The sequence below is a fragment of the Xenopus tropicalis genome, chromosome 9, assembly GCF_000004195.4.
Source record: "Xenopus tropicalis strain Nigerian chromosome 9, UCB_Xtro_10.0, whole genome shotgun sequence".
NCBI lineage: Eukaryota > Metazoa > Chordata > Amphibia > Anura > Pipidae > Xenopus > Xenopus tropicalis.
Genome location: NC_030685.2, coordinates 86,602,142 through 86,626,886, shown reverse-complemented (window position 1 = coordinate 86,626,886; position 24,745 = coordinate 86,602,142). Strand labels below are relative to the sequence as shown.

General features: G+C 46.1%; 1 protein-coding gene across 2 annotated transcripts; it reads left to right on the top strand.

Annotated features, from left to right (window-relative positions):
• Window positions 1-3,315: 3,315 nt before the first annotated feature.
• ercc3 (excision repair cross-complementation group 3) lies at window positions 3,316-23,543 on the top strand. Of its 2 annotated transcripts, NM_001130340.1 has the most exon segments (16): window positions 3,316-3,703; window positions 5,251-5,347; window positions 7,357-7,565; window positions 10,318-10,554; window positions 12,616-12,665; window positions 12,812-12,947; window positions 13,597-13,764; window positions 14,509-14,713; window positions 14,835-15,149; window positions 15,266-15,450; window positions 17,557-17,759; window positions 18,903-18,999; window positions 19,687-19,804; window positions 20,559-20,677; window positions 21,597-21,752; window positions 22,615-23,540. In NM_001130340.1, coding segments are annotated over 15 exon segments (2,361 nt in total). In that variant the 5' UTR covers window positions 3,316-3,703; window positions 5,251-5,319; the 3' UTR covers window positions 22,750-23,540.
• Window positions 23,544-24,745: the final 1,202 nt, after the last annotated feature.

The following is a 24,745-nucleotide window of genomic DNA, read 5'->3' as shown; positions in this document are numbered from 1 at the left end:
ACCAGAGCCCAAACAGCACAGAAATAATAAGAATATAATTTATTTACAATTGCTTTTCCTTCTGATATAAAACAGCTGGATGGTCACACAGCGATATTCTTATTTTACTTTTATTTTATGTGCAGGGATTTGGGGAGGGGGATTCATAAAAGTGTTACGTTTTCAAATCTTCCTGCAATAAAATTTGTTTAATAGAATCGATTTTGTAAATTTATCTTTTGTGACCATACTTTAATGATTTACTAATTGGTTTCACTAGAACCCTAAAAGGCAGGTAGCCTCGTGTAATAGGAGATACTTCATTTGCCAAGGTCTGCAGCAGTCCTGCCCTGCTTTATGGCTGAGATTCTAGCTATCTGTATAACAGAGCATTCTGTCACAGTGGCACAGATCCTATCTGATCCCCCCATTGTAAGCAGCAGTCCTGCCCTGCTTTATGGCTGAGATTCTAGCTATCTGTATAACAGAGCATTCTGTCACAGTGGCACAGATCCTATCTGATCCCCCATTGTAAGCAGCAGTCCTGCCCTGCTTTATGGCTGAGATTCTAGCTATCTGTATAACAGAGCATTCTGTCACAGTGGCACAGATCCTATCTGATCCCCCATTGTAAGCAGCAGTCCTGCCCTGCTTTATGGCTGAGATTCTAGCTATCTGTATAACAGAGCATTCTGTCACAGTGGCACAGATCCTATCTTGATCCCCCATTGTAAGCAGCAGTCCTGCCCTGCTTTATGGCTGAGATTCTAGCTATCTGTATAACAGAGCATTCTGTCACAGTGGCACAGATCCTATCTGATCCCCCATTGTAAGCAGCAGTCCTGCCCTGCTTTATGGCTGAGATTCTAGCTATCTGTATAACAGAGCATTCTGTCACAGTGGCACAGATCCTATCTGACCCCCCCATTGTAAGCAGCAGTCCCGCCCTGCTTTATGGCTGAGATTCTAGCTATCTGTATAACAGAGCATTCTGTCACAGTGGCACAGATCCTATCTGATCCCTCCCATTGTAAGCAGCAGTCCTGCCCTGCTTTATGGCTGAGATTCTAGCTATCTGTATAACAGAGCATTCTGTCACAGTGGCACAGATCCTATCTGATCCCCCCATTGTAAGCAGCAGTCCTGCCCTGCTTTATGGCTGAGATTCTAGCTATCTGTATAACAGAGCATTCTGTCACAGTGGCACAGATCCTATCTGATCCCCCCATTGTAAGCAGCAGTCCTGCCCTGCTTTATGGCTGAGATTCTAGCTATCTGTATAACAGAGCATTCTGTCACCTGGCATTTCAAACTGCCATATGGTTGCTAAGGGCATTGAGCCTAGAAATTAGAATGTGCTCTATATACTGTGGGTAGAAATCTGTGCCATTTATCATGGGAGCCATTGGATACATAGTAATAAGATATTGTACCCGCAGTTCCCCTGTATATTAAGCTGAGATACATCTCAAGGCCAAACTAACCTTTCATTATATTTTCTCAATTTCAGCAGTTGGACGTTTCTCTTTAGTGCTGAGTCTGCTGGAGAGAAGAGAGATTGGTTATTTTGTTCTGATTTTCAGGATATTTCCAGCTCTGTCTCAGGATAAATGAAAACATTTTGATATAAAGGTTAATATTTTCCTTGTTACACCCATGGGCTGAAACTGCGTCGCTCTCGGTGAATTTAATGGATTTTGCCCCCCCAAAGCGGAAGGACAAGAGCGAAAATGACAGATTCAGTAATTCGCTGAAATTTGGGATTTATTTCTATCCTATGTAAGTGCCCAATGGGTTTGGCCAGGTTGAATATAAATATATACACCCACGCAATGTTGGTTGAGGGGTACAGAAGTGAGTTTCGGGGGTCATTCTCTAACCTGGTTTTCCAGCCAATTAAAAATCTCCAAGAGCTCCTCTCCGAACTGCTAAGAAACTATTACTAATAGTTACTACTAATTTACTCCCAGGTAGGTGCAAATTCTGGAGAATGAAAGGGTGCAAATTTGCACCCTGTGGAGCCCCACAAACTAAGGGGGTGTTTTGTTAACATTGGGGACAAACATCACCGGCGATGCTGCCCATAGCAACCAATCAGATCTTTGCTTTTGTTTTCTAACTTGTTGGCGATAGTTAAAATCTGATTGCTGATTGGTTTGTCTCAAGTGTTAAGTATTACAATTACAGTATTAGGTTTCCGCATCCCCCTAAATGGGTCCTCCAGAACCAGACCACCAAGGAGGTCCATATGCACCCGCTGACTGGGTCCCCCAAGAGGGTTGTACTGGCCAACCAGAAGAATTCCCATCAGCCCATCCTTATTTCCACATAAACCCAAAACCATTTGGCACTAGTTGTATCTAATTGCTCTGAGATTGGGCCCAGGGGGTCAGGTTCTCCGGGGAACCCAAACAGACCCCGTCCAACCCTGGTCCCCTAGACGGGACAGTCCCTTAGTGCTAAAAGGCCGGTAGAATCATTTCAGCTCCGTATTTCTCAATGTAGAGGAGCCCCCAATGTCCCAGTCAGACAACACGATCCATTTATGATTCTTTAGGTATTGAGTAAAGGCCAAGTAAAGGTATAAATGGAAAGGAAATAATAATAGCCCTAACACTTGTTAGCACCCATAGCTCTATACCACCCACAGTCAGGGTTGGACTAGGGGGTGCAGGGCCCACCAGTGCTTCTGTCTCAGGGGCCCCTGCACCTACCCCCCCCCCACAGAGGCCCCCAACACTAGGGTCGGACTGGGCCACCGGGACACCAGGGAAAATCCCAGTGGGCCCCTGCCCTGGTGGGCCCTAGCGGCCACATACGTGCATTTAGGGGAGGATGTCGAGGGGGCCCTTGCGGGGGGTTAGGGGTACACAGCAGGGGCCCCTGCTGGGGATGCGGCCAGCGGAGGCACCTTGGGGGGGACAGTAGCCCCAGTGGGCCCTTCACCCTCCCCTGAGTGCTCCTAAAGGAAACTTACCTGCGGCACATCGATGGAGGGAGACAGCGGATCGCAGGAGTGCCCTGGGGGGATCGGATCTGGGCTGTTGGGGCCCACTGGGTTTTTTCCCGGTACCCGGCAGGCCAGTCCTACCTAGCCCACTGTCCTTCAATGTGGCTGCCCCAATCAGTCTTTTTGAGATACAACAACATTGCCCAATAATTAAGGAATTGGCCTCTGGTTTTTGTCCCTGTCTGGAATATTTGGGACTATTTATTGCCTTTGCCTTTAACAGAGCATTTATCATGACTAAAGGGAAAAGCCTATGATTTGTCACAGGGCGACGTTGCCCTTTAAATGTTTGTGTAAATGTCAGGGGAGATACGGAGGTAATTACACGTTTCCCCAATAACGTATGGATCTTCCCCTGAATGGCGACGGTGCCGGTGTCGATTTAAATAACAGTTATTTACCCGGCAGCATTCAGAGCCGTTCCTTCCCGGCAATTTGCCTCTGGCTCCCGGGTAATTTGCCGGCACAAAGAGCGGAGAAGCGTCGGGCGCCGGCAGCGGGAATCTGTTTCGGCTTTTGAGAAAAGGAGGAAAAGTTCAGACTTGTAAACGTTAAATCCAAGATCTGAAACAGGGACCCCCAGAGAGAGAGCGTGACGCCTCCTGCCCAACGCCGCTAACGGGGGCCGCCTGGCTGCCATTTTATCAGTCCAGATGGCAGAAATGATACTCGGTGCCAATGGTATACAGCACTGCCAGCCCTCGTTAGCAAACGGTAAGAGATCGGCTGTTGCTGGCTTTAAAGGAGAACTAAAGCCCAAAATGAAATGGCTAGAAATGCTGTATTTTATATACTGTATAGAGCAGTGATCCCCAACTAGTGACTCGGGGGGAACATGTTGCTCCCCAACCCCTTGGATGTTGCTCTCAGTGCCCCCAAACCAGGGAGTTATTTTTGAATTCCTGACTTGGGGGCAAGTTTTGGTTGAATAAAAACAAGATTCCCCTGTAAGCTGATAGGGTGCATAGAGGCCCCTAATAGCCAATCACAGCCCTTATTTGGCTCCTCCATGAACATTTATGGTGCTTGTGTTGCTCTCCAAGTCTTTTTACTTTGACTGTGGTTCCCGAGTAAGAAAGGTTGGGGATCCCTGGTATAGAGGTAGGTTCATGAGTCCTAGAACTGTGATGACCCAGCAGCGAGCCAGTTTCTGATTTTGTTAGTCCATTCGCTGCAGTGTGTTCTGGGCTCTTCCGTAGCCTCTGTCCCCCATGTATTTGTAATTAGGGGACATACATTATAGTCATAGTAGTAGTAGCAGGAGCCAGGGTTGGACTGGGGGGTGCAGGGCCCACCGAGGCTACCCCCCGGGGGGCCCGCACCCCACAAGGGGCCTCTTCTGGCTGCGTCCCCTGCTGGGGCCCCCACCGCACACCCCTATCCCCTCACAGGGCCCCCCGCCCGACGTCCTCCCCCGAGCTTGCGTATGTGAAACCCATCAGGGGGGGACACCAACGGCCAGGGGAAGCTGCAACAGGGTCGGGTCTGGGCCGATGGGGCCCACCATGTCCGGGGGCCCACCATGTCCAGGGGCCCACAGGGTATTTTCCCGGTGTCCCAGCAGCCCCTGTCCGGCCCTGGCAGGAGCTATTTCCATGTCTATTATTCCCACACCTTTCAGTGAACCTTTAGTATGTTATAGAATGGCCTATTCTAAGAAACTTTTCAATTGGTCTTCATTATTTATTTGTTATAGTTTTTAATATCTGCCGCTTTCTTCTGACTCTTTTCCCCTTTAATTGTCAAATGGGGGTCACTGACCCCGGCAGCCAAACCCTATTGCTCTGTGAGGCTCCAGTTTTATTGTTATTGTTATTGTTATTACTTTTCTTTCTGTTTAGGTCCCTCTCCTACAAACATATCAGTCTCTCATTCGAACCAATTCCTGGTCGCTCGGGTAATTTAGACCCTAGCAACCAGATAACTGCTGAAACTGGAGAGCTGCTGCACAAAAAGGGAAATATTTACAAAACCAGGAATAATACAAAAAAATGAAGACCAATTGCAAATTGTCTCAGGATATTACTCTCTATGTTATACTAAACGTTAACTCAAAGGTGAACAATCCCTCCAATTGAGATTCTGTCATGACTCCCCCGCCCTTTTCTCCCCCCTGCCCATCATCTCTGTGGGTTTTTTCCCCAGCGAGAACGATCCTAGCGATTTCTATAGTGGGTGCTTTACACAAAGGGGCCGCCAGGTGGCAGCATTGAGATTTTCCAGAGCAACAAGTAGCAAATGTCTCTTGCCGGTTTCCGTAGTGCGCACCGGAAGTGGGGAAGAAGCAGCAGAAGAAGCAGCCGGAAGGTGTTGCTGCCAGGGAACCTGCGATGGGCAAGAGGGATAAGGCGGACAGAGGTAGGGACAGTGTCCCATAGTCTGTGGGGCTTTGTGCCGTGTGGTAGCGCTAAACTCAGGGGAGGGAGGGGGTTAATAACGCAGGGGCCTTCTGGGAGTTTCACGTAATTCCGTGCATTTGCCTTGGGTTATACCCCCAATAGGTGCCTCAGGGTTATACCCCCAATAGGTACCTCAGGGTTATACCCCCAATAGGTGCCTCAGGGTTATACCCCCAATAGGTGCCTCAGGGTTATACCCCCAATAGGTGCCTCAGGGTTATACCCCCCAATAGGTGCCTCAGGGTTATACCCCCCAATAGGTGCCTCAGGGTTATACCCCCCAATAGGTGCCTCAGGGTTATACCCCCAATAGGTACCTCAGGGTTATTACCCCCCAATAGGTGCCTCAGGGTTATACCCCAATAGGTGCCTCAGGGTTATACCCCCAATAGGTGCCTCAGGGTTATACCCCCAATAGGTACCTCAGGGTTATACCCCCAATAGGTGCCTCAGGGTTATACCCCCAATAGGTACCTCAGGGTTATACCCCCAATAGGTGCCTCAGGGTTATACCCCCAATAGTACCTCAGGGTTATACCCCAATAGGCCTCAGGGTTATACCCCAATAGGTGCCTCAGGGTTATACCCCCAATAGGTGCCTCAGGGTTATACCCCCAATAGGTACCTCAGGGTTATACCCCCCAATAGGCTGCCTCAGGGTTATACCCCCAATAGGCGCCTCAGGGGTTATACCCCCAATAGGTGCCTCAGGGTTATACCCCCAATAGGTGCCTCAGGGTTATACCCCCAATTGGCCTCAGGGTTATACCCCCAATAGGTGCCTCAGGGTTATACCCCCCAATAGGTGCCTCAGGGTTATACCCCCAATAGGTGCCTCAGGGTTATACCCCCCAATAGGTGCCTCAGGGTTATACCCCCAATAGGTGCCTCAGGGTTATACCCCCAATAGGTGCCTCAGGGTTATACCCCCAATAGGTGCCTCAGGGTTATACCCCCAATAGGTGCCTCAGGGTTATACCCCCAATAGGTGCCTCAGGGTTATACCCCCAATAGGTGCCTCAGGGTTATACCCCCAATAGGTGACCTCAGGGTTATACCCCCCAATAGGGCCCCTCAGGGTTATACCCCCAATAGGTGCCTCAGGGTTATACCCCCAATAGGTGCCTCAGGGTTATACCCCCAATAGGTGCCTCAGGGTTATACCCCCAATAGGCGCCTCAGGGTTATACCCCCCAATAGGTACCTCAGGGTTATACCCCCAATAGGTACCTCAGGGTTATACCCCCAATAGGCGCCTCAGGGTTATACCCCCCAATAGGTACCTCAGGGTTATACCCCCAATAGGTGCCTCAGGGTTATACCCCCAATAGGTGCCTCAGGGTTATACCCCCCAATAGGTGCCTCAGGGTTATACCCCCAATAGGTACCTCAGGGTTATACCCCCAATAGGCGCCTCAGGGTTATACCCCCCAATAGGTACCTCAGGGTTATACCCCCAATAGGTGCCTCAGGGTTATACCCCCAATAGGTACCTCAGGGTTATACCCCCAATAGGCGCCTCAGGGTTATACCCCCAATAGGTACCTCAGGGTTATACCCCCAATAGGTGCCTCAGGGTTATACCCCCAATAGGTACCTCAGGGTTATACCCCCAATAGGCGCCTCAGGGTTATACCCCCCAATAGGTACCTCAGGGTTATACCCCCCAATAGGTACCTCAGGGTTATACCCCCAATAGGTACCTCAGGGTTATACCCCCAATAGGCGCCTCAGGGTTATACCCCCCAATAGGTACCTCAGGGTTATACCCCCAATAGGTGCCTCAGGGTTATACCCCCAATAGGTGCCTCAGGGTTATACCCCCCAATAGGTGCCTCAGGGTTATACCCCCCAATAGGTACCTCAGGGTTATACCCCCAATAGGCGCCTCAGGGTTATACCCCCAATAGGCGCAGCAGGATAATACCCCCAATAGGCGCCACTGACCTACTCTGATTTCCCTCCCAGGAGACAAAAAGAAGTTCAAGCGGCGTCACTATGAGGAAGAGGATGAAGAGGAAGAGGAGGTGCCCGGGGGCGAATACCAGGAAGCCGTTCCTTCTGCCGCGGGAAAGCAAGTGGACGAAGCCGGCACAAAGCAGGATGAGTACGGAGCCAAAGACTATCGCCTGCAGATGCCTCTGAAAATGGATCATTCCTCTCGCCCCCTGTGGGTGGTACGTTCCATATGTTACTCTGAGGCGGCTAGCGGATTCCATTAAAGGGCTTGTTTACCTTTGAATTAACTGAGTTAATATGACGTAGACATTAATCTGAGCCAATTTTTTATTGGTTTTTATTTTTTGTCGTTAAGTAGCTCTCCAGTTTGGCATTTCAGCTGCTACCTTGTTGCTAGGGTCTTGTTTACCCTAGCAACCAGGCGGTGGTTTAAATGAAAGACTGGAATATGAAGAGGAGAGGGCCCGGATTAAAGAAAAAAGTATAAAGTTACAATATTAATACAATTGTAAACTTCAGGGCAATAGTTTTCGGCTGTCGGGTCACTTGAAAGCCGGAAAAATGTAGAAGTAAATCAGTCGCTGATGGAAAAACATTGGATTTAATTTAATCTAAAATATCTGTGAACTCTCCTGACTCGGGGGTGGTTGGGCTAAAGGGAAAGCTGTACCATTAGTTGGCGCGGGGTTCAGCCCAAATTACCCCTTGGATTTACCTCCTCGTTTACGTATATTGTGCTAATCCCTTAATCCACTCAGCTACTTAATGTTTCAACACTCTGTAACAGGGCCCTTGGCTCCTGATAATCCCCTTGAGGGTTAATCCTTAGATTGTAAGCTCTTGTGATTACTCTTGTAGGATCTGCAGGAGGCCTGTGTCTGTCTCAGCTTCCTTCCTCCGCCAGGTCGGCACGGAGAACGTAACTGTCACCTTTTGGAAAGACAATGGAAGGGGCAGTTGACCTTTAAGTTAATTTTTTGTATTTAATAGAAAGGCCATTTTTAGCAACTTTTCAATTGGTCTTCATTTTTTGTGTTTTATAGTAGTTTCCCACAACTCTTTGCAGCTTTCAAATGGGGGTCACTGACCCCTGAGCCAAAAACCTATTGCTCTGTGAGGCTCCAGTTTTATTGTTATTGTTACTTTTTATTCCTTATCTTTCTATGCAGTCCCTCTCCTATATATATATCAGTCTTTCATTCAAATCACACACTGGTTTCTAAGATAATTTGGATCCTAGCAACCAGATAGCTGCTAAAACTCCAAGCTGGAGAGCTGCCAAACAAAAACTGAAATAATTAAAAGACTCCAAATAATAGAAAATGAAGAACAATTGCAAATTTTCTCAGAATTACACTCTATATCATATTAAAAGTTAATTCCAAGGTGGACAACCCTAATTTGTTAAGGTAGCCATAGACAGGCAGATGTCAGAATTTCTTGAATTGGATCTAATGGCATCCTGGCACCACCCAGCCCAATTTACTTTCCTTATGCTTTTAGAGAGGGCTATTTTGAACTAATTTGCAATTGGTCTTCATTTTCTATCATTTGAAGTATTTTACCTTTTTGTTCTGCAGATCTCCAGGTTGGAATTTCATCAGTGGTCTGGTTGCTGGGGTCCAATTTACCTTAGCAACCAGGAAGTGGTTTGAGTGATTGATGTATGAATAGGGGAGGGGGCTGAATAGAAAGATAAGGAATAAAAAGTAACAATAACAGTTAAGCTGGAGCCTCACAGAGCAATAGGGTTTGGCTGCCGGGGTCAGTGACCCCCATTTGAAAGCTGGAAAGAGTCAGAAGAAGGCAAATATTTCAAAAACTATAAAAGATAAAAAAATGAAGACCAATTGAAAATTGCTTAGAATTGGCCATTCTATAACATACTAAAAGTGGACCATTAGCTGGGCTTGCCTCTCCCCATTATGTTTATTCAGCGGCTCCGGTCATGTGAGTTCAGAGAAATGACGTTGGCATTGGGCGAAGAACACTGAATTCCCTGCTCGTTTGCGTATATGTCCAATCTGCTTTAAACTCCCTAATCTGCTTAGATATATAGAAACTCTGTAACAGACTCTGGGTTTTATCAGTTGATCAGCTGAGCAGTGCAGACATGGGGTGGGGGGGGGCATTTATTATTTGGGTATTAAGGTTTTGGAACACAGCAAGCTCCTCCTTCTTCAGAGTGAAGCATTCTACGTCATTGTAAATAGGACTTAATGTGCAAACATGGAAAGTACAGCTTGTAGTGTGCCCATTCCTTCTGTGAACTTTTGTTCCCTTACACAGTACAGTATGGGGGTACAGCTTATTGTGTGCCCAGAACATTCCTTCTCTGTATATTTGTATTTATACATATGGGTAGGGGGTGCCATAGTGTTTCCCTTAGACAGTACAGTATGGGGGTACAGCTTATTGTGTGCCCAGAACATTCCTTCTCTGTATATTTGTATTTATACATATGGGTAGGGGGTGCCATAGTGTTTCGCTTAGACAGTACAGTATGGGGGTACAGCTTATTGTGTGCCCAGAACATTCCTTCTCTGTATATTTGTATTTATACATATGGGTAGGGGTTGCCATAGTGTTTCCCTTAGACAGTACAGTATGGGGGTACAGCTTATTGTGTGCCCAGAACATCCCTTCTCTGTATATTTGTATTTATAAATATGGGTAGGGGGTGCCATAGTGTTTCCCTTAGACAGTACAGTATGGGGGTACAGCTTATTGTGTGCCCAGAACATTCCTTCTCTGTATATTTGTATTTATACATATGGGTAGGGGGTGCCATAGTGTTTCCCTTAGACAGTACAGTATAGGGGTACAGCTTATTGTGTGCCCAGAACATTCCTTCTCTGTATATTTGTATTTATACATATGGGTAGGAGGTGCCATAGTGTTTCCCTTATAATTCAGTTGACATGTATCTTTTTTCACCCTGAGTTACTATGCTCCTATGCTGTTTGGCAGGCACCCGACGGGCACATCTTCCTAGAAGCCTTCTCGCCAGTGTACAAGTACGCTCAGGATTTCCTGGTGGCCATATCGGAACCCGTGTGCAGACCCTCCCACACCCACGAATACAAACTCACGGCTTATTCGCTGTACGCGGCCGTTAGTGTCGGGCTGCAAACGAGCGACATTGTCGAGTATCTGCAGAAACTGAGCAAAACCGGGGTCCCTGAAGGGATTGTACAGTTCATTAAGGTAAGTGCCCTGCATGGACTGACCTAGGTCTCTGCTCTGAGGTTTATTGAGGAAATACCTGATATTTTTGGCTTTTGCCCAGGGGAAAAAAAATAGCTGGAATTATCTGTGGACAAAATGCATTATATGTAATGAAAGCTGGCCAAGTACGGCCAGAGGCACTTGTGTGAGGGGGTCAGTAAACAAGTGGGTTTGGGCCCCCCCCGCACAGAGCTAAATCCAGCCAAATTATATACAGGGGCCTATTGACTCCTGTTGGACAGGACCATTGTGCTGATGCACTTCCTGTCCAACAGGATTTATTAAACTTCCCTGATTGATATTTGGCTGATTTTTGGTCACATGGTTCCAACACATGGCCCAGTTAGCAAGAGTCATTGGCTTTTATCAGCCTGTGTATGGCCAATAGAGCTGGAGTTCGACCACATTAAAGGAGAAGTAAAGGTAAAAATCACTGGGGGGGTGTATCAAATGTTAGGCTGGTGCTCCTGTTAGGAGAAAAATGCCCCAGCCCTGGGTAGCTGCCAGAGAGGGATCTTCTTGGGATTCAGAAGACCAGTGCGGATTTCTCCTAACAGGAGCACCAACCCGTGGTGAAAGATAAGCAAATACAACCACTGGGGGTCCCTAACATTTGGCACCCCCACTTTTAATCTGCCCAGGCACATCACCCCCAACTGAAATGGGGAACTGCAGAGTTGCACAGCAGTGGGGGCAGCTGCTTTGTTTGGCTGTGTCACTTCTGTTACCAGGTTGAAGGAAGTGATTGACAACCGGGAGAATTTGCACTGGGTCAGAATCGCAGGTCACATCACCTTCTTTAAAGGGGAACTTTATCAAAAATCACATTCTATAATTCTCTGTGTATAGCTTGTGCAGTAGATGTGAGCAATGAAAGTGACGTCTCCACCCACAGACGAAAGGTGGCCATACACGGGCCAATTGTAGCTGCCAAGCGGCCGCTTATTGGCCCATGTAGGGGAAGGAACGAGGATCCTGCCCAACCGATATCTGGCCTAAAATTGGCCAGATTTCGATCAGGCAGGTTAAAAGATTTAGTGAGATCGGGGACTGCATCGGCTCGTTGATGTGGTTCCCGAACCAATTGCCCCATAGCCACCATTATAATTCGATCATTTGGCCCCAGTGTCAAACAACCAAATTAGCCTACATTTTCCCCCGATATTGCCCACCCGTAGGTGGGGATATCAGGAGAAGATCCGCTCGCTTAAGCTGTTCAGCTGCTCCCCAATTGGGTTCTGTTTGTAGTAAGACCTGGCACATGTAACCCTGCACCTTTGCTTTGTGTACAGAGTCAGAACACACTGTTTTTTTATGGCTGCAGAAATCATTTAACAGAATCCAGTCTGGAGCCTGAATGGTCACTGACCGGCAGCTGTAAGTTGGACTCTGGTCCTGGCATGGATCAGTAACCATTGCAGCTCCATGACTGGTCATTGTCTGAGTTAGGGGCTGATTTATTGGTGTTATAGTGATGACATAGAGCAGTGGTCACCAACCAGTGGCTCGCGAGCAACATGTTTCTCCCAGAATGCCTCAGAGTAGGTGCCTGTTTTTGTTAAATCTATGGCTCAGAGACAAGTTTGGAATCATAGAAAGACAGTTTTACCAACTGGGGCTACCAAATGGGGCTACCAAAATAGCCAATCACAGCCTGTATTTTGCATCCTTAAGGAACTTTTATATGCTTGTGTGGCTCAAAAGTAAAAACGGTTTGGAATCCCTGACGAAGACACACACAGCTACTTATTAGCAGCTACTTGTCACGGCTGCTAAACCCCAGAAAATCCCCTGCCATAGACAATACTGATAATTGCCTCTACTAAAACACACACACGTAGAGACAATTATCAGTAAATGATCAGTATTGTCTGTTTTAGTAGCCATGACAAGTAGCTGCTACTAGTAGCTCCATGTGTTTGACTAATGAGCTATCAATTGGTTTGGCATTAGATATATTTCTTCAGTATAGGTTGCTTTATGAATCTTCTAATGATTGTCTGATGAATATGGAACATTCCTGCTTTCCTTTCTCCACAGCTCTGCACTGTCAGCTACGGGAAAGTGAAGCTGGTCCTGAAACACAACAGGTACAGGGGGGGCTATAGTGTGGAACTTGCAGTAATGATGCATTTTTGCTCACCTCTTAGCAAGATGTGCTCCTGCATCCCTGATATTTTGGGGGGCCCCAGTGTAGGGTTGTTCTTCTCATGCTGAGTGTGATTCTATTCTGTAGGTACTTTGTGGAGAGCACCCACCCAGAAGTCATCCAAGAGCTGCTTCAAGATTCTGTCATCCGAGGCTGTCGGCTGCGAGACGCAGAGGGAAATGAAACTGACCTCATCACTGAGACCTTTCTGAGCAAATCTGCAGTAAGGCCAGAACCGGCACCAGCCTAAGCCCATTGGACCATTTTTAAAGGAATACTGACATGGGAAAACATGTCATCAGTTATTAGAGCTTCTTCAACAGAATCCTGCATTAAAATACATTTTTTTTTTTAAATATTTCATTTTGAAATGTCACATGGGGCTAGCCATATTCTTCATTTCCCAGGGTGCCACAGTCATGTGACCTGTGCTCTGATAAACTTCACTCACACTTTACTGCTGCGCTGCAAGTTGAAGTGATATCCCCCCCCCCCTCACCCCCAGCAGCCGATCAGCAGAACAATGGGAAGGGAGCAAGATAGCAGCTCCCAGTATTTATCAGAATAGCACTCAATAGTAAGAAATCCAAGTCCGGCTTGGGACTCCTTCAGTTACATGGGAGTAGGAGAAACAATAGGTTAGCTGAAAGCAGTTCTAATGTGTAGCACTGGCTCCTTCTGAAAGCTCAGACTCAGGCACACTTTACTGCTGTGCTGCAAGTAGGAGTGATATCTCCCCCCGTCACCCCCAGCAGTCGATCAGCAGAACAATGGGAAGGGAGCAAGATAGCAGCTCCCAGTAGGTAATCCCTACTGTACTCCTTGCCTGTTTGTGTCTTACCCTCACTGAATAATTCTCCCACCTTCCTCAGATATCCAAGGCAAGTGAAACAGCAGCCAGTGGACCTTCTACATCCCAGGTCCCAGAGGGACAAGACAAAACAAACGTGCCGGCTGATTTATTTGAATTTTATGAACAGATGGATAAAGAGGAGGAGGAGGAAGAAGAGACCCAAACGGTTTCTTTTGAGGTCAAACAGGTAAAATCTCCAACCTCTACTTATCTTTTAAGCCCCTTTCCAATTAGTAGTTGCTGCAGAGAACATTAGCAGCTATCTGGTTGCTAGGGTTCAGTTTAAAATGGCAACCAAGCACTGGTTTGATTGAGGGACTGTACGATCAATAGGAAAGGGCCTCAATAAAGTAATAAAATTATGGCCCAAGTGAGCAATCATTTCTGGGGTTTTTGTTTGCTTCCATGGTCAGTTACCCCTGTTTGAAAGCTGGAATGAGACAGAAGAGGAAGACCAGTAGAAAAGTGGTCTTTATAGAACATTCTCTAACAAGGTTCACATAAAGATGGACTTCCCCTTTAAACCTCCCCTTTAATTAATTAGTACTGAGATAGTCAGAATGCATCACTGCCATTTGGCTGAACGTAACCGTTGATAGTCCAAACAGCTGTGACTTGGTGTTGGCGGCTTCCAGCTTTGGCCGTGCTACTTCCTTTCCCAGCTTAGATGTCAGGGATTAGAGACCAGGACCTCGAGTCGTCTTCCAGATCAGTTGCTGCTCTTTATTGATCTCCAACACCCAAGCTGGAAGCAGAAATTATGCAACCATGATGCCAACATCACTGCACAGCTGTTCTGCCACAGTGTGGGCAGGTTGTAGTATTGTGACCTGGGAAGGGTTTACTTCCCCTTTAGAAATGATTGATCCGGAATATAGTTACCATTTTCTAAAACTGAGTAGGTTAAATATTCCGTTCTTTTGCTCTGCAGGACAATATAGAAGAACTTCAGAAGCAGTGCATACACTTGGAATACCCTCTGCTGGCAGAGTACGACTTTAGGAACGACACAATGAATCCAGACATTAATATTGATTTAAAGCCTACAGCGGTGCTGCGGCCCTACCAGGAGAAGAGCCTGCGCAAAATGTTCGGCAACGGGCGGGCAAGATCTGGCGTCATTGTGCTTCCTTGCGGTAAGAACCTGTGTCCCGGGAACATGAGTCCAGGTAGCATGTAATGGGCCAGCAGAACCTGTATAAACATGCTAGATAGGCCCATTTGCCCTCAGTTCTGAGTATGACTGTGTCTCCGTAGGGGCCGGCAAGTCCTTGGTCGGCGTCACCGCTGCCTGTACCGTTCGCAAAAGGTGCCTGGTTCTAGGTAACTCTGCCGTTTCTGTGGAGCAGTGGAAAGCCCAGTTCAAAATGTGGTCAACCATCGACGACAGTCAGATATGCCGCTTTACCTCAGACGCCAAGGACAAGCCCATTGGCTGTTCCATCGCCATCAGCACGTACTCTATGCTGGGGCACACCACCAAACGGTCGTGGGAAGCAGAGCGCGTCATGGAGTGGCTAAAAAGTCAGGAGTGGGGGTTAATGATCCTCGATGAAGTGCACACCATACCGGGTAATGATTTTCTGCCATGGGGAACTGGGATTGGAGGGGAGATTTTACCTTTAGGTGCCCTTTATACAGATGCAGTACAGTAATAAATACTGAGAGCCAATTCCTTCTCCTTTCAGCTAAAATGTTCCGTAGAGTCCTGACCATAGTCCAGGCGCACTGCAAGCTGGGACTCACTGCCACACTGGTACGAGAAGATGACAAAATTGTGGATTTGAATTTCCTGATTGGTCCAAAACTGTACGAGGCCAACTGGATGGAGCTTCAGAACAATGGCTATATTGCCAAGGTGCAGTGTGCCGAGGTGAGTGATAAAGTGCCGTGCCCTGTGGCCACGGATACAAGGGGAGAACAGTACTATATTGCACATAGTGTCCAGTGATGTCATCAGTTATAGTCGGAGCTTAGTGATTTCTGTCACATGACTCACTAAAACTTGTATATTATAATAAATAAAGTACCCCCTATTGTAAAATATAGGGATATGAGAAGTCACTTCAGTGTTCCATGGCGGCCTTTGTGCTTTTATACAGGCCATGGAACTCCTCTGTGACTTATAATATCCCTGTATTGTACAATAGGGGGTACTTTATTCACTATATATTATAAGGAACTCCTCGGGGACTTATAATATCCCTATATGTTACAATAGGGGGTACTTTATTCACTATGTATTATAAGGAACTCCTTGGGGACTTATAATATCCCTATATGTTACAATAGGGATATTATAAGCCCCCGAGGAGTTCCTTATAATATATAGTGAATAAAGTGCCCCCTATTGTAACATATAGGGGGCACTTTATTCACTATATATTTATAAGGAACTCCTCTGTGACTTATAATATCCCTATATGTTACAATAGGCGGCACTTTATTCACTATATATTATAAGGAACTCCTCGGGGGCTTATAATATCCCTATATGTTACAATAGGGGGCACTTTATTCAGTATATATTATAAGGAACTCCTCTGTGACTTATAATATCCCTATATGTTACAATAGGGGGCACTTTATTCACTATATATTATAAGGAACTCCTCGGGGGCTTATAATATCCCTATATGTTACAATAGGGGGCACTTTATTCACTATATATTATAAGGAACTCCTCTGTGACTTATAATATCCCTATATGTTACAATAGGGGGTACTTTATCTGTTCGAGCGCCACGGGGGATGCGAGCAGGGGGGTCTGTCTGTTCGAGCGGGGGAATCCAAGATGGCGGCTGCGAGAGGCTGCAGATACAGCTAAATTAATCCCAATTTTTGGGAGAAGTGACAATTATTTTAAAAAATAAATTTGGCGTTTTGCTATGGGCAAGGGGGCTCTACACTATGTTAAGGGCTACAGTAGTAGCCTTTCCTTGCTCTTTAAGGAGCCCAAATTTAAAATGGATCTTGAGTTGAAAGCTCACCCTGTTGTTTCTTTCCCGATAGCTCCGAGTGTCAAATTTTTGGGCAGAGGCCATAGAACATATGTAGAGTTACATAAATCTCAGATTTGCCGGTGAGTCACAGTGCCTGGCAGTTTCTCAGCTTCTGCTCAGGGGTGACTTAGACTCCCCGCAGCACATTCCCAGCTTGTTCCTATTAACTGCTGATAAAACTCCCAGATACCTTGAAGACATTTACCTTTCTAACAAGTCTGGCATTTTAGCCCTCTTACATGATGAATCTGTTCCTAGCTATGAGTGTATCTTTAGATCTTTAATTAAATTAAGAACATGAAGAATTTATGCTATAAACTCCATACAAGTAGAACACACATATAGGGAGTCAATATCCTATAACCTTATCATTTACAGTAGGGGGTACATTATCCCTTATAATACATGAGTGATACTCAGAGTTCCCTGTATAACTCAGCCTGCAGCCTTGTGCCTTTATATGGGGGGCACAGAACCCCTCAGTGACTGCTAATATCCTTATCATTTACAGTAGGGGGTACAGTATCCCTTATAATACATGAGTGATACTCAGAGTTCCCTGTATAACTCAGCCTGCAGCCTTGTGCCTTTATATGGGCACAGAACCCCTCAGTGACTGCTAATATCCTTATCATTTACAGTAGGGGGTACATTATCCCTTATAATACATGAGTGATACTCAGAGTTCCCTGTATAACTCAGCCTGCAGCCTTGTGCCTTTATATGGGGGGCACAGAACCCCTCAGTGACTGCTAATATCCTTATCATTTACAGTAGGGGGGTACATTTTCCCAAATAATCTGAAAGGGGGCGTGTTTCAGTGGGACACAGTAGGAGCGGGTTGCTGTGCCTAAGCCAGTGCTACATTGTGCTGGTTCTGGACCGTTTCCCCAGCCATTGAGACGCAGCCCATTCAGCCCATGAGCGGTAGGACGTGTGTGGAATCGGCTCCTATTCTGTCTGTGTTTATCCCTCAGGTCTGGTGCCCCATGTCTCCCGAGTTCTACAGAGAATATGTTGCCATCAAGACAAAGAAGCGAATTCTGTTGTACACTATGAACCCAAATAAATTTCGGGCCTGCCAGTTCCTTATTAAGTTCCATGAAAGGAGGAATGACAAGATCATTGTGTTTGCAGACAATGTGTTTGCTCTCAAAGAGTATGCCATTCGGCTGAGCAAGTAAGCGACCCGGGGGGCCCGCTGGCGGGGGGATTATACATGCGTTTCCCTGGCTCGGTAGCTTTTCTACCCAATTAGCCCTGTGCTCCATTAAATGGATTGTGCCAGGTTTATCTTGGGGTCTCTGCAAGGAGCATTACCCCTCCCAAAGCAATGATCTTTTATTTATTTCCAGTCTCCACTGTCCCACTCCTATGCATTCCTTTCATGTAACCTTGTTATGAGCTAAGGGGGCCCAGCCTGAAGGCCAGTTAGGGGGGGATTTGGGGTGAGTGCTTATTTGTGCCCTGGGTACCCTTGGAACTATAGCGGGGTGACTGTTACCCCAATGTTTCTATATATCTTTAACCTTGTTATGGGCTAAGGGGGCCCAGCCTGAAGGCCAGTTAGGGGGGGATTTGGGGTGAGTGCTTATTTGTGCCCTGGGTACCCTTGGAACTATAGCGGGGTGACTGTTACCCCAATGTTTCTATATATCTGTAACCTTGTTATGGGATAAGGGGGCCCAGCCTGAAGGCCAGTTAGGGGGAGATTTGGGGTGAGTGCTTATTTGTGCCCTGGGTACCCCTGGAACTATAGCAGGGTGACTGTTACCCCAATGTTTCTATATATCTGTAGGTTGTATAAATAGGCCCCTTTGTTTACCTTTTGCGCCCCTCGGTTATAGAACAATTCACAGTTTGCCCAGTACCACCGGCATATATAGCTCTGAATAACAAGATTCATTCCAATTAAAGTTTTTTTATATCAGTAGACCAGTCAGATGAGGTAGGAAATAGCAGGACTGAAAGCCTTTTTATAGGTTCTGGGAAGTGACCTGGGGGCGGCCCCTATGGAGGATAACGTTGCTGTTATTGATGTGAAAAGGGCAAAGCACGGCGGGAGGGGGGGCCCAGAGCACTTTCTTCTATAGCCACACATCAGGCTGACCGTGCCCTGACCTGGCCACAAGCCTTTCATAGGTAACGAAATGACCGGCCCATAAATCATTTGCCATTTAATCAGTACTTTGTTCAGAGAAAACAAAAGAGATTTCTTCAGCTCCGGCTGAAATCAACTGAGCCCCCCCAGCGCCGCTTGGTACAAATGCCAACTGTGGAACCGCTATAATACTCAGAAAATGACTTTATTTTTGTTTCTTAGACCTTACATTTACGGGCCCACATCCCAGGGGGAGAGGATGCACATTCTGCAGAACTTCAAGCATAACCCAAAGATCAACACTATCTTTATATCTAAGGTGGGGCACTTGTATTTACTGTTTGGTATTATTGGGCAGATATGTGGGGCAATTGGAATTCATTGTGTAGCTCATAGCTAGGTGGGGCTTGTAAGACTATATAGGCACCTCCCTGTGGCCAGGGCCAGACTGGGGGGGTTCAGGGCCCACCGGATAGTATTTTAGATACTAAAATTGGTTTCTGTGCTGCACTGGTTTCTGTGCTGCCATGTAATGTGAATCTGTAATGTGACTGTTACCTTGTATATATACTGTATATTGGTAGTATTGTATGTGTGTGTGTATATATATATATATATATATATATATATATATATATATATATATATATACTGTATATTGGGATTGTTATATTGCATATATACTGTATATTGGGAGTATTATATTGTATATATACTCTATATTGGGATTGTTATATTGTATAAATACTGTATATTGGGATTGTTATATTGTGTATATATACTGTATATTGGGACTGTTATATTGTATATACTGTATATTGTGAGTCAGTCCCTGAGTGTCAGCCCAGAGCATGTATTATGAATAAGCAGAAGCTGCTGGGGGCATTTTGGGAGGTACAGTGCTAAAGGGCTGGGAGGTCCATAATCCAATTATATAAGGTGCAGCATTTTGACGCTACTTTTTTAAGCTTTAGTTTCCCTTTAAATGAGACATTGCTTTACGCAGGTAGGGGACACGTCTTTCGATCTGCCGGAAGCGAATGTGCTGATTCAGATCTCATCCCACGGTGGGTCGAGGAGGCAAGAAGCTCAGCGTCTTGGAAGAGTCTTAAGAGCAAAAAAGGGTAAATTTAGTTAAACTCTGACCCATCGTGATAGAAACTCAAGCAGTTTATTGTATCCAGTGTTTCACCCCTACCCTCCTTATACACAATACAGGTCCCGGGGCGAGCGGAACTCTGGATTCTATGAACTCATAGTGAACTTCAGTCACCTTGTTTTCTCCTGCCCTAAGCTGGCCGAGGCTTGACGTGCGAGAGCCCCTCATAGTCAGACCCCATTATCCTGTTGCTAAACCAGAGGAACTAATACACTTTGTAAACGCTACCCGCTAAGCAGCTTAGCCCTAGAAATCTCCTTTAATGGAGGAACATTCTACTGATTTTAGCCAAAACCGTCATGAAGCTTTCAATTATATACTTGCTAACGAGCTGCCTGTATATAACACAGAAAGATTTATTGGGATTATGAGCAAAAAAAAAAAAAACTAGCCTAGTTGCCCTTTATTCTAAAGGGAACATGGTATAGAAAGTTTATGTCAACCCCAGCAGCTAGGCTGACCTGATAGGGAACTGAAGCCTGTCTGTGCTTGTGTGACTGCAGGGCTGTGATTGGCTCTCCCCCTCCTACTGTGCTTCTGGCAGGGATCGTTAGGACACGCCCACCCCTCATTTGAAACCAAGACAGGGACCTGAGAGGATCTATAGGGAGCTCCAATAAAGGGGCCATTGTTACAGATAGGATTAATGTTTGGCCCAAAGGGAAACCATCATCCAGCATGTCTCCTTTAATCCGTTGTTACTGTCTCTGTGTGCGCAGGGATGGTGGCGGAGGAATACAACGCCTTCTTCTATTCGCTGGTGTCCCAGGACACGCAGGAAATGGCTTATTCCACAAAACGACAGAGGTTCCTCGTGGACCAGGGTTACAGCTTTAAGGTAGGAGCAGAAATACCAGTTGGGCATTTCCATTCTTCATCAGTTCAGGTCGGAGATTAACCTGCCCCTTTCCAACACAATCCTGTTTCCCAGTGGTTTATTAAACCCAGCCCCCTCTGTGACATCAGCAATGGGCGGGGTATTGGCGGACATGTCACTGGAGTGGGCGAGGTAATTGGTCTTGTGATGTCACTGGAGGGGTTTGCAGTAAAGGTAGTGATTACGTTGAAAGGGAAGGTCCTGGTAAAAACGGCCCCCAACTTAGTTGTGAGTGGGTGGGGACTTTTTCAACCTCAGCTGCTATGCTCTGTGGGTTATACACTGGGTGCAAGTAGCTGATCCTTAACCCCACCCCCCACAGTCTTAGGGGGGCAAGCTGCTTTCTCTGATTACTTTACGGGGTGGTTCACCTTTAAGTTAATTTTTAGTATGTTGCAGAATGCCCTATTCCTTGCAACTTTGCAGTTGGTCGTTATTATTTCGTTTTTTATAGTTTGTGAAGTACTTATCATCTTTTGCCAGCTTTCATATGGGGGTCACTGACCCTGGCAGACAAAAACTGTTGCTCTGTGAGGCTCCGGTTTCATTATTAATGTTACTTTGTATTACTTATCTCGCTACCATTCATAATCCCATCTCTCGTTTAAACCACTGCCTGGTTGCTAGGGTAAATACGATCCTAGCAACCCGTTAGTTGCTAAAATACCAAGTGGAGAACAAAAAGCTAAATAACTGAAAAACCAAAAAAATTAAGACCAATTGCAATCAATAATGTCTATATCATATTAAAAGTTCATTTAATGTTCAACTACCCCTTTAATGTGAGCTGTAATTGCATTGATGCCACAAAGTGAGCCTGCTGGGCTGGCTAGGTAGGACTCGCCCACAGAGCGGACACTTACTGCTTGTTACTGTGCAGGTGATTACGAAGCTTGCGGGGATGGAGGAAGAGGATCTTGCATTCTCCAACAAGGAGGATCAACAGCAACTTCTGCAGAAAGTCCTGGCAGCCTCTGACCTTGATGCTGAGGAGGAAGTGGTGGTCGGAGAATTTGGATCCAGGTCCACCATGCAGGTACGTGTTCCGGTGTTAAAGGGGAACTAAATCCTGCTGCACTGCTCAACCAGACTCAGTTGTTACTGGACTACAAATCCCAGAATAATGTAACATATAATGAAGCTTGAGGCATGCTGGGAGCTGTAGTCCAGCAACATAAGGGTTGTATTCTTAAACAATATCACACAATAAAACTTTTCCTGAAGGGTTAGGCATGCTGGGAGCTGTAGTCCAGCAACATCAGGGTTGTATTCTTAAAGCAATATCGCACAATAAAACTTTTCCTGAAGGGCGAGGCATGGTGGGAGCTGTAGTCCAGCAACATCAGGGTTGTATTCTTAAAGCAATATCGCACAATAAAACTTTTCCTGAAGGGTGAGGCATGGTGGGAGCTGTAGTCCAGCAACATCAGGGTTGTATTCTTAAAGCAATATCGCACAATAAAACTTTTCCTAAACTTTCCCCCAAATCCCCCATGTCAGCGGCTGCATTAAAATGCCAAGAAATTCTCCAATGAGAATCCCAGCACAGTTTCCCAGCACTGAACAAGTCTGTCCCTTTATCCCCATGTCTGATTCCTGTGTCATATAATGATGGGAAAAATTAATTCTCTCTATATGTAAGGTACCAGCAAGATGGCTGACACAGTGCTCGGAATCCACATTCTCATTGGTCAGGTCTCCTGCATTTATAATGAGATCTTTGCTCAGTAGAATTCTCATTGGCGAATTCCCTTGCATCTATAATTACGTTTTTCGGCAACCTTTATAGCAAATCTAGGGCTTTACATCCCCTTTAATTGATCACCCAATGCTGCCATTGGGATCTGAGCATCTTTGTAAAGGGGAACTCCACCCAGTAACCCTTTCCTCTCCCCCAGGTGTCCAGACGCGTGGGGACCATGAGCTCCATGTCCGGAGCCGACGACGCGGTCTACATGGAATATCACACGTCACGAAACAGGGGGGCGTCGAACAAACACGTGCACCCACTGTTCAAGCGCTTCCGAAAGTGAGAAGAAGCAGCTTCGGCTTTTCCATAGCGCAATATGGAGTCAGGGCGGAGCCAAGGAGCGCGGACTTGTATCTATATGTATAAAGTACATGCACAGAGCCGGCACCAGAGGATTCTATTGGCCAGTCCGGTATTTCGCCCAAACTGCCACGTTTTGCTTTATTTGTTGTTGCAATCAGTTGATGGACTGATACGGTGCCTTTATAGAGGAGGAGTTAACTTGTGTTATGGCGGCTGCCATGTTTGTGCTCACTCGGCACTTAAAGGGGAACTGTCATGTAAAAAGCTGTATAATATTCTTTACAAATTAAACATGAAACCCAAATTATTTTTTTCATTAAATCATCCAGACCTGTTATAAATGTATTTAAAAATCTGAGCTGTCAATCATATATTGCCTGCCCCGCCTCTATGCCTTCGGCATAGAGGCGGGGCAGGCAATATAAGATTGGCAGCTCAGATTTTCAATTACAATCACTCCAACTTTCCATTCAGCACTTCCTAGATGGCAAATGCATAAGATTTGGGGGGGGGGGGGGATACAAAGCTTCCATTAATAACAGGGTACACAAAATGGCGTCTCCCTGCTGGCTGTGACTGTAACTTCCAAGACTGAAGGGGAAACAAATTAAATCATTTATACAGTGTCAGTAAAGTTTATTTTGTTCAACGAACATGATAGAAAGGGATCTGGATTTATTTCTTAGGGTGACAGTTCCCCTTTAATCATAGGCTCAGCCTGGACAAGTGTTGCATTTAATAGACATTTAATAAAATGGACTTTCATTGGTGCAAGAGTGAGAATTAGCGTTCACCCTCTGGTGCCACTGGCCAATCAGGAGCGGGCATACAGGAAACCAAGACCAGCCTAGTGTCCCTTCCCATCATTCCCAAGGAATTTCCCATAATCCCCAGCACTTGGGGTCTGGCAACTGGGTGTCTATGTATACTGGTGGGGCCATCATTTAATAAAAGGGCCCCTGTGGGGGGGGTAGGTTTGTATTGTGCAAATGGATCATTTTAGGGCCCCTCCCTAAATTATAGTAAATTATCTGACAGCCAATGGGGTTCCCAGCAGGGGCCCCACTTCCTTGTTTCTGTCCCTCTGCTAACGGGAAATGAAATTAGTGACATTTGGTGTTGGGAGTGGGGGGGGGATACTTTGATCAGAGGCGTTACATACTTCCCCCCCGTCATTAGTGGGATAATGAGCCGCTCCGGCCATTTCTGACACCTGATTTCACGTTTGACTGCCTCATTATCCCCCTAATTACTAAGTGTTAATTGACATCCCTGTCTGATCTGCTAAATGCCTGTAAGCACTTCCCTTTGCAGTGTGGCCCCTGCAGTTACATAAGAGCCACTCCGGCCCCAGTATTTGGCCAATCAAGTTGATTAAACAGTTGGTCGGTGTATGGATATTATACAACAGCACTGATCCAATCAGCTTTATTTTGGGGCCCTCTAGCTCCTCCCAACTGCCAGGGGTATAGTTCAGCTAGAGGGGCAAATGTCGGACATCTTTATATTCTTCAATACATCCAACCTGTCAACACCATTTTGGCTTTAGTTTCCCTTTAACTTTGGGTAAAGTAATAGGACAGGACTCTGTGCAGTGCAAGGATTGACTCTCCAAGGAGAACCCCCATATGTGTGTGTTGGGGAGCCCACAGCCAGTGTGGGCCCCTGGGATTGCCCAGAAGCCAGCAGGACTGATCCAATATTGCATCGCCATACGCCCCCTAGTGGTTTCTAACGAGAACCTGTGCAAAAGGCAATAAATGTGAAAATGACAAATGTTTCCCACAATGTTCACTGCATAGATATAAGATTATATATTTAAACTTTCTCTGCTTAGAATTTGAACTACTATCTGGTTGCTAGGGCTTCACTACATTAGCAACCAAACAGCAGATTAAAGAATTTTGTTTGGCTATGGAGGGGGACTTGGTACCTAGCAATCCACCCCTAATGCACCCTGAGTACTGATGTTTAGC